General features: G+C 42.1%; 1 protein-coding gene across 1 annotated transcript in view; it reads left to right on the forward strand.

Moving 5' to 3' along the window:
* The window catches only part of LOC125485560 (MMS19 nucleotide excision repair protein homolog), a 28,554-nt gene that overhangs the window by 12,207 nt on the left and 5,398 nt on the right, over positions 1 to 10,949 (forward strand). The window contains exons 4-8 of the mRNA XM_048608799.1: positions 724 to 809; positions 1,873 to 1,947; positions 3,605 to 3,674; positions 8,102 to 8,230; positions 9,625 to 9,686. Coding sequence (XP_048464756.1) covers positions 724 to 809; positions 1,873 to 1,947; positions 3,605 to 3,674; positions 8,102 to 8,230; positions 9,625 to 9,686 — 422 coding nt within the window. The remainder of the gene's footprint in view (positions 1 to 723; positions 810 to 1,872; positions 1,948 to 3,604; positions 3,675 to 8,101; positions 8,231 to 9,624; positions 9,687 to 10,949) is intronic.

Genomic DNA, 10,949 nt, shown 5'->3' on the forward strand with positions numbered 1-10,949 from the left:
TTGTCAAATGAAACGCAACCAGTGAAGGCTGCATCTTATACAGAAATGTTGAAAGATACAACTGCTAGGATTCCAAGCCACAGCCAACTGAGCTCCCACACCTTCACTATTACCCCATTCTCGCAGACACTACAAGTTAGTTCGCTCAACTCCAACCCAGTGACACAGTCCGCCATGCAAAAGATTCCTTTAATTCTTTTCACTCTCCTTCTCTGACTGTCTGTCAAACTCTCTCCTTCTCCCTGCACCTCCCATCCTGAGAGAAAAAAAAAACAAGAGTTTAAACTAACATTATCTCAGTTGAATGCGCTGTTACCTCTGGGTTGCAAGGTTTCAGGTTCAAACTCCATAATGTTTGAGAACAAAAACCTACAGTGGCATTCATTACTGAGGCAATGCAAGACTATAATAGGTGCCAACTTTAAAATGAGAAGTTGGCCGAGGCCCCATCTACCTGCTTGGATGAGCATAAAAATTCTGTGGCGCTATTTCGAAGAATGCGGCAATTTTTTTCTGATGTCCAGGCCAATATTCTTTCCTCTACCAATGTCATGAAAAGATGATGTAGTCATTGTCAATAATTGAGAATTTGCTTTGTGAACATCGCTGCCAGTTTTCTTACATTACAACAGTGACTGTCCTTCAAAAGTACGTCATTGGCTGTGAGATGTCCGTTAGTTACGGAAAGCACCAAATAAATCATCGTTCTTTGCTTTCTTTCAGTGGAGGCACTGGCTATCTTCTATATAGATCGACTGAAGGATCATTACATTATCACACCTTATGTCTTGCAAGGGTTGAAAGCCTTGGTGAGAATGTTTATTGTTTTTGTATGTTTTGTTGAAGTGAATTGTAAATGTTGGAATGATTCTTGTCAACATTTGTCAGTACTTACAACACAATTTAATAGCAGTTTGGAGATCTCACTCTCTCTTCCAACAACTTGCTTCAGCCATACCTCAGAAAACAGCTCCTGCTGCAGTTTTGAGTAATTTGTAGTGACAAGACTCGTGTGATTGACACTGCTCAGAGCACAGAGGGGAAACTGTTAATTGCAACTGTAATTGCGGTTCAGCTGGCTGATCAGAAAAGTGATCTTTTGATCAAACTGTTAGCACCAAATTTAAAATTTTCCAACATACCATCAGTGACTACACTTCGAAGTTATTAAATGCCTTTGGTACCTTTTAAAAGCTCTTTGTGTTGTATATATAAATGCAAGTTCCCTTATTCACCTAGCTGCATTTAATGTGAAAAGGTTTGCAGCATGAGCAAAGAGAATGAAAAAAGTCGAAAGTAGGTCATATTATTACTATACAAGACATTGGGCATTTTGTGCTGTTATCATCACCTGCTTGCCAAAAGAACATTGCTCTATTTAAAGGGGAAACCACGAACAAAGGCTGAACTAGTTGAAACCAAATACAGGGAGAAACTCCATCACATATGGAGTTGAGAGAGTACACTGCCTTAGAAGGCCATAGATTGAATTAAAGTGTTTAAAAGAGAGAAATAATTTATTGGGAATAAGTGCGTGAAGGATATCAAGAAAGGGCTGAAGAAAATTCAACTACTGTAGTACAAAAGCAAAATAATATGAAACCTGGAAGTCTGAAATGAAAACAGAAAATGCCGGAAGCAAGTTGAGCAGCATGTGTTGACGGAGAATTTGATTATTTAGGATGAAAGTATTTCATTGGATTTCTGTTGGTGGAAGCCTTATCATTTTCCAAGTATTTTTAATATAATATGATTTAATGTAGTTTCCTGCTGTGTTGGAAAGCAGTTAACAAGTGGAACAGTGTATATTGCAAACTGTCATCAATCCATTCTTTCTGGCATAACTATCGTTGCTTTATCTGTTGCCCTTAGAGCATGAGCTCCGTTCTGCCGGAAGGATTGGCTGTAATTATGCTGAAGGCATTGTTCCAGGAGGTGCATGTCCAGGTGAGTTCACATGATACACATCAGAAAATCCTGTGGAACACTACTGACAAGAGAAAACCCAGTTCAATGTTTTCGAGACATAGAAAGTTTAAACACAGAAAAAGTCCATTCAGCCCAGTGTGTTTGTGCCAGCTAAATAAACCAGCTACCCATTATACCAGCTTGCCAGCCCTTGGTCCATAGCTTTGTAGGTTACAGTGCTTCAGGTGCAGGTGCAGTGCCCTTTTGAATGAATTGAGAGTTTCGATCTCAACCGCCAAGTAGAGTTGTGGATTCCAGTCACCCACTGCCCTCTGTGGAAAATGTTTTTCTTGCCTCTTTAATCCTTCTACCAATCATCTTAAATCCATTCTAGACTTCTAAAGAAGAGCCATACTGTTAACTCTGGACTCAACATTATCTCTGTTTTGTCTCCACAGATGCTGCCAGACCTGCTGAGTTTCTCCAGCAATTTCTATTCCAGTATGTTAAGTTAGTGCCCTCTGGTGATTTTCTGCTAGGAAAAATAGGTCTTCTCTGTCCACTCACCAAGCTCGTCATTATTTTATATTGTTTAATTAAGGCATCCTTCAGCCTCCTCTGTTCTAAGGAAAGCATCCCTAGTCTTTCCAATTTTTGCTCAGACCTGCAATTTTCGAACCCTGGTAGCATTCTTATAAGTCTCCTCCGAACAACTTAGAGTTATCATGTCCTTTCTGTGATGTAGTGACCAGTTTATGGGCGGCATGGTGGCTCAGTGGTTAGCACTGCTGCCTCACAGCTCCAGGGACCCACAGTCGGTTCCGCCCTCGGGTGACTGTCTGTCTAGAGTTTGCGCATTCTACCTGTGTCTGTGTGGGTTTCTGCGGGGTGCTCCAGTTTGCTTCCGCAGCCCAAAGATGTGCAGGTCAAGTGGATTGGCCATGCTAAAATTGCCCATAGTGTTCAGGGATGTATAGGTTACGTGCATTAGCAATGGGAAATGCAGGGTTCTAGGATAAGGGGATGGGTCTGGGTGGGATGAGCTTCAAAGGGTTGGTGTGGACTTGTTGAGCCGAATGGCCTGAATCCACACTATAGGAATTGTATGGACATGTGTTTCATCTTTGGCCTAACTAGTGACTTGTATAGCTCCGCCATTGCATCTCTGCTGTAATAGTCAACACTTCTCCAACTGAAGGAAAGCATTCCATATGCCTTCTTTATCACCTTATGTAACTGTGCTGCCGTCTTTAGGAGCCTGTCGACATGCCCTCCAATGTCCATAACTTTTCTCCACCCTTCTCAATACTCTTGCATTTATCGTATGCTCCCTTGCTTTGTTTACTTTGGTTTTGGGCACTGCTACTGATTAAGGGGACTGTGAGGGAGAGGCACGAAGACGGATGATAGCCCGAGACCAAATCCACTGATAGATTTCAACTATCTAGCCCCTAAGAAAGAGAATTCCTGCCCTAAACCTCTCTCCCATCTTTTCTTTCCCATAAATCCCTGTCTTTGATAAACATGCATTTTTTGTTTTAATTAATGTCCAACACTGCCCAAAATGTTTTAATCGATAGCTGTCTAATTGAGCACCTTGGGACATTTTGGCAGCGAACTGATTTGTAAGTAATGTAGCCTCATGTGGGTTATAAAGGTATTTTGTGTGTTTCTTTTAATGTCTTCTTTTCTTTAGTCCCTGATGCAATCCGATCGGCATTCTGTGTACAGCATCATCTCAAATTTAATGGACACCAGAGAACAAGGTATATTTTGTTGTTTTATTCTTTTCCCTTTGCATCTCATTTCCACTTTGTAATTCACTTGTGGAATGTGGGCATCATCGGCTGGCAAGCATTTATTGTTCAACCATGGTTGTCCTTGAGAAGGTAGTGTTGAGCTGCTTTCTTGAACTGTCCACATGCTTGAGGTAAATTAGGTACATTAAAGGAAGTTTCTGTTTAGCGCTGTCATATGTTGGAAATGGATAAAAGGAGGCATTGAAGTGTATTTAAGTGGAAAATCTGATTGCCCCGCCCCCCCCCCCCAACCCCACACACACAAAATGATCAGAGAAATTGTTATTGCAAAATATCCCAGATTTTTTGCCTCCATAATCTCATTTGGAAATCCATCAATTAGGAAGTGGTGAGAGAAACATTCAGCCTCTTAAGCTTGTTCTGACGCATCATAACTCATCTCCACCTCAATGCCCTTTTATTTTTATTTATTCAGGGGATGCTGGACGAACACTGATTGCCTAACCCTCATGGCCTTGAGAAGGTGGTGATGAGCTACCTTCTTGAAATGTTGTAATCCATTCAGTGTGCATACACTCCCAGTGCTGTTTAAAGGGGAGTTCAAAATTTTGACCCAGCAACAGTGAAAGAATTATGATATATTTCCAAGTCAGGTTGGTGAGTGGCTTGGAGAACAACTTGAGTAGTGGTGTCCTCGCTGATCTACTGTCATTGTCCTAAATGTTCTTGGGTGTGGCAGGTGCTGTCTGATAATCCTTGGGGAATTTTTCCACTGCATCTTGTAACTGGTCCACCCTGCTGCTGCTGTATGTCATCAGTAAAGAGAGTAAATGCTTGTGGATGCGGTGCCAATCAGTGGCCCACTTTGTCCTGAATGTTATCGAGCTTCTTGAGTGTTCTTGGAGCTGCACTCATCCAGGCAACTGTGGAAGGTTCATCACACTCCTAACCTTTGCTTTGTAGATGGTAGACAAGCTTTGAGTCAATTATGCACTGCAGGATTCCTAGCCTCTGACCTGTCCTTATAGCCACTGTGTTTGTATGACTAGTCCAGTTAAGTTACTGGTAAATGGTAACCCCCAGGATGTTGGTAATTGGGGATTCGGTAATAGTAACACCATTGAATATCACGGGCTGGTAGTTAGATTGTCTCCTGTTGGAGGTGGTCATTGCCTGGCATCTGTGTGGCATGAGTGTTATTTGCTACTTGACAGCCTAAGCCTGGATATTGTCCCAGTCATGCTGCATTTGGGCATGGACTGCTTCAGCGTTTAAGTGGTCATAAATGCTGCTGAAAGTTGTGGACTTGTCAGCAGACAGCCACAATTCCGTCCTTATGATGGAGTGAAGATCATTGATAAAGCAACTAAACATTGTTGGGCCGAGGACATGAACCCTGAGGACCTCCTGCAGAGACGTCCTGGAGCTGAGATGACTGATCTTCAGCCACCTTTCTTTGTCCCAAGTATGACTCCAACCAGCAGATAGTTTTCTTTTGATTCCCATTGAATCCAGTTTTGCTCAAACTCCTTCTTGCCACAATCAGTCAAGGGCGATTATTCTCACCTCACCTCTGGAATTCAGCTCTTTTGACCATGTTTGAACTAAGGTTGTTGTGAGGTCAGGAACTGAGTGACTTTGGGTAATGGTTTTCACCGGAGCCAATGAGAAGTTTGTTGTTTAGCAAGTGCTGTTTGATAGCACTGTTGGCTGGTAATTGGCCAGGCTGGATTTGTCCTCCTTTTGGTGTACAGAACACACCTGGCAATTTTCCAATTATCATATAAATACCAATGTTGTAGCTATACTGGGACTGCGGCAAGTTCTGGACAATGTCGTCGGCTCTATTGCTGGAATAACTGTCTTTGCAACAAAAAACAGAAATTGCTGGAGAACCTCAGCAGGTCTGACAGTATCTGCACAGAGGAAACAGTTAACGTTTCAAGTCCGATGACTCCTGTTTAGAACTTGTTGTGCTGAGGTTCTCCAGCCATTTCTGTTTTTGTTGCAGATCTCCAGCATCTGCAGTTCTTTGGTTTTATGGTCCATCGTCCTTGCAGTATCTCGTGCCTCCAGCCGTTTCTTTCACATGGAGTGAATCGCACTGTCTGTAGACTGGCATCTATGATACTAGGACCTCTGGAAAAGGTTGGCATTTCTGGCTGATGACTGTTGAGAATGCTTCTGTCTTTTCCACTGATTTGATTTATTTATGTCACATGCACTGAGATACAGTGAAAAGTATCGTTTTGCATGGTAACCAGTCAAATCAGAACTTAGATAAGTACATCAGGGTAATAGAACAGAATGCTGAATATGAGAGGTCCGTTCATAAGCCTGATAACAGTATGGAAGAAGCTGTTCTTTAATCTGTTGGTATGTACTGGGCTTACCCATTACTGAGGATGGGGATTTTTGTAGATCTTCCTCCAATTTAGTTGTCCACTGCCATTCATGGCTAGATGGTGGACACTGCAGAACTAAGATCTAATCTGTTGTTTGTGGAATCACTGGCTTTGTTTCTTCACTTGCTGCTATCCTGTTTTGTAGCTTTTCCAGGTGGACACCTCTGTTTCAGGTACGCCTGATACTTGCCCTTCTGCACTCTCCAGTGAAATAGGGTTGATCCTCTGACTTGATGGTCATGGTAGCATGGGGTTATGTCAGACCATGAGGTTGCAGGTTGTGCTGGAGTACAATTTGGTTACTGCTGATAGCCCACTGTGCATCATGGATGTCCAACCTTGTGTTTCTAGATCACTTCATTGAGCACAATGATAGTTCCACACAACATGACGGGGTAATTTCACTGTGAAGACAGGATTTGGTCTCCGTACTGATTATGTGGTGATCACTCTTGCCAATACTTTCGTAGGCACCTGCATCTGCAGCAGTCAGATCGGTGAAGATGAGGCCATTTATACTTTTCCCTTCGTTGATTCCCATTTTGCCTCAGACCTACTATTGCAGCTATGTCATAGAGTCATACAACACAGGAACAGACCTTTCAGTCCAACCAGTCTATGTCGATCATAACCCCAAACTAAATTAGTCCCACCTGCCTGCACTTGGCCCATAATCCCTCCAGATATTTCTTATTCATATACTTATCCAAATGTCCTTTGAACATTGTAACTGTACCCGCATCCATCACTTCCTCTAGAAGTTCGTTCCACACATGAACAACTTTCTGTGCAAAAAAAAAAATTGCCCCTCATTTTTAAATCTTTCTCCTCTCATCTTAAAAATATGACCTCTAGTGTTGAAATTCCCCACCCTTGGTCAAAGATACCTACCATTCTCCATTTCTATAGCCCTCGTTATTTTACAAACCTCCATAAGGTCACCTCTGAACCTCCAACACTCCAGTGGAAAAAGTCCCAGCTTATCCAGCCTCTCCTTATAACTCAAATCCTCCTTGCTTGGCAACGCTCTGGTAAATCTCTTCTGAACCCTCTCCAGATTAATAATATCCTCCCTACAACAGGGAAACTGGAACTGGACACAGTACTCCAAGAGAGGCCTCACCAATGTCCTGTACAACCTCAATTTAACATCATAACTCCTATACTGTCAAGGTCTGAAGACAAGCACGCTAAATGCCTTCTTAGCCATTCTATCTATTAGAGATGCAAACTTTGAAGAATTATATACCTGAACTCCTCGGTCTCTAATGTCCTTAAGAATTTGACCAGCTCAGTAAATAATGGTCTAGTTGAGACACTCTTGGTCATGGACATTGAAGTCACCCACTCAGTACAATCTGCACCCCTGGACACTCTCCATGCAGCAGGAGGTTTCCTTGCCCATGTTTGGCCTGATGCCATGATACTTCATGGGGCCCAGAGTCAATATAGAGCACTTGTGAAGCAGCCCCCTCCTACTGTATACTATACCACTGTGCCACCGCTTCTGTTGGGTCTGTCCTGCTGGTGGTACAGGACATACCCAGCCATTGTGATGGTGATGCTTGGGACTTGTGTGTAAGGTATTATTCCATGAGTAAGGTTGTATGGTTAGCTCAGTTCAATTTCATTCATAACTGTTCTATGTGGGGAAGATGCAATTTGCATACAGCAGGCCCTCACAATTAGTAATAATGTTTGGATCATCTGATTTTGTGACAGGAGATAAATAAAGAGGTGCTTCCTCTGAACTGTCCTCCCAATATTCCTCAGCCATAATCTTGATTACTGTATACAAAATCAATGAGACATTTTCTTTTCATCCCCCCCGGTCCTGCCTGTTGTCTCCTCTGATTGAGATAATGAGCAAAGTTTTTTTTTATATTCATTCATGAGCTATCACTGACAAGGCCAGCATTTATTGCCTAAACTAAAATGCCCAGCGAGAGGTCAAGAGTCAACCATATTGCTGTGGTCATTGTGGAGTACAGCACTCAGTAAGCTTGTTTTTCATTCTTCTGTGCTTAGAGCTGAAGACTTTGGAAGCGGACTTCACATTTGGTTTTATTCAAGCAATGGATGGAGAAAAGGACCCAAGGAATTTATTAATGGCTTTTCAGATCTCCAGGGACATCGTCGTCAACAATTATGAACTTGGTATGTATTTTCTGCAAGAGTCTGCAATTTTATAGTCATGAGATAGAAGTAGGAAAATAACCTATTGGTCAAATTACACCTAAATGTGTTTCACGTGTGACACTTAATTAAATCGCCTGAGATTTGTCACCCTGCTAACAACACTGTGTAATAGCAATAAAATAACGTTGTTTCTATCTTTCATTTCTTAGTTGGGTGTACTACAAACCTATTATACACCCAGCATTCTGTCTCGCTGCAAGCTTGCTGACATCCTGTCAGAGCCGCATTAGTTTATTTTTAGCCTATGAGTTGGTTCAGTTTCCAGCAACCCAGCAAAGGTGCTGTGTGGGATCTTGGATTTTATTTTTGTTTGGCTGTCACACAGATATAGCTCCATGTCTTACCTCTCTCTTCTACACCCACAACACTACAGTTATTAAGTTCTTAATATATGCATGTGTCTTTCTCTCTCTGTATCTGACCCCCCCCCCCCGCCCCCCCCACCACTCCCACCCCCAACCAAACATCCTGAATTGGTAAACCGCAACCCCAAAAAAAAACAAATATTATCTGGAAATCTGCTTGTGTGTTCTTGACGTGAAAACATAATCAGACTTTTCAAAATATTACCCTGTGATTCAACAGCCTGCTGACATTTATCGTCTACACTTGCTAAAGATCTTCATGTTTGTCGTCTTTTTGAGAGGGCAGCTTATGGTCCTCTGGTACTGTGGAAATTTTACCTTTTATGCTTACTAAGGGAAATGACTATTTTGGTTAAACACAATAAGGGAAAGCAGGCATTTATTTTGCTGTTTGCATTTAGGACATCTGTCAGTCACTAAGTACTTTTGAATTGTAATCACAATTGTGCAATTTGACTGCCTCAGCTTCTATAGTACAAGAAGTGATGTGATAATGATAATCCATCTCATTGATGTTAGTTCATGGATATATGTTCCAGGATATTCAGGAATTCCCTTTCTATTCTTGGAATGGTTCCTTGGGATTTTTATGACCCACGTATGAGCGTTGATGGGACATCAATACGCCTGTATTATGTCAGTGTTTGTTGAGAAAATTTGCTCATGCCCCTAAAGTGGAGCTTAAACCAACAGCATGTTGACTCTAGAGAAAGTGCAAGCCACTGATTCAAGGCTTACGTCTTGATTAGCTACAGAGGAACAGGACCCCACCATAAGCTGGCACACTCAGCATTGGAAAAGAGTGAAAGTTGGAAACTTTCTGTATGTATTTTTAATCCTTACCACAAAAAACACCTTGGTTTAATAAACAGAAACTGCTTGGTTTATATTAAGTTCAAGTAAGGTATAAAAGAATCTGTTCTATTTAGATACTATTCAATTTATTTTGTCTTCTGTTTAGCTATTGACTTCTGTCTTTGTTTAAAGGGAACTTTGTGGAAGAGCTCTTTGAGATCACTTCATGCTATTTTCCTATTGATTTTACACCGGTAAGCCAATCATGATTAGAAGATTGAGTTTGTGTTTTAAGTATACCAGTTTACGCACATATGAACAAGGAGCAGAAGTATGTTATTCAGCTTCTCGAACCTGTTCCGGCATTGAATAAGATCATGGTTGATCTAATGTACCCTCAAGTCCACAATCCCACCTACTTTTGATAAGCTTCCATTCTCTTTTTTCCTTTATTGTTTTAAAGATATTCAAAGACTCTGCTTCGACCAGATTTTAAGAAAGAGGGTTCAAAAGAATCAGGATTCTGTGTGGGTGGGGTTGGGTTGGGGTGTGTGGGGGTGGGTTGCGATATGTGTGTGTGTGATGGAGGGTGGGTGGTGGTGGGAATTGCATCATCTCTTTCAAATGGGCACACGTTATTTTTAGATGGTGATCCCTAGTTCTAGATCTCCCGTAAGAGGAGTGATCGTCTGATCATCTTCACATCTGCTCTGTCAAGACCCTTCAGGCTGAGACAATCCTGAATCCTTACAGTGCACATAGAGGCCATTCAGCCCTTCAAGTCTGCACCCATCCTCTGAGGCAATGGCCTAGTGGTGTTAACGCTGGACTGTTAATCTCGAGACTTGGATAACATTCTGGCGACGTGGGTTCAAATCCCCCACTGCAGATGGTGGAATTTGAATTCAATAAAATATCTGAAATTAAGAATCTAATGATGACCATGAATCCATTGCTGATTGTTGGAAAAACCCACCTGCTTCACTAATGTCCTTTAGGGAAGCAAACTGCCATCCTTACCTGGTATGGCCTACGTGTGACTCCAGACCTACAGCAATATGGTTGACTCTGGACAATTAGGGATGGGCAATAAATGCTGCTTAGCCAGTGACGCCCTCATCCAGTTAATGAATTAAAAAGAACTCAATGCCAGTAATCAATGATGTAGTGCTGATGCTAAACCCATGATTGGTATGTGGGGTGGGGTTCCGATTTTGCCTCCAATTCAAATAACTTTTTGTGTATACGTGGGAGATAAAGTCTTAGCAGTTTTTGAAAGAAGGGGATGTCAATGAAGTGAGAGACAGAAAGTGGGAACTGCCGATGCTGGAGAATCTGAGATAACAAGGTGCAGAGCTGGATGAACACAGCAGGCCAAGCAGCATCAGAGGAGCAGGAAAGCTGACATTTCGGGTCGGAACTCTTCTGAAGAAGGGTCCCTACCCGAAACGTCAGCTTTCCTGCTCCTCGGATGCTGCTTGGCCTGCTGTGTTCATCCAGCTCTACACCTTGTTATC

The sequence above is a fragment of the Rhincodon typus genome, chromosome 20, assembly GCF_021869965.1.
Source record: "Rhincodon typus isolate 14 chromosome 20, sRhiTyp1.1, whole genome shotgun sequence".
Classification (NCBI taxonomy): Eukaryota; Metazoa; Chordata; class Chondrichthyes; order Orectolobiformes; family Rhincodontidae; genus Rhincodon; species Rhincodon typus.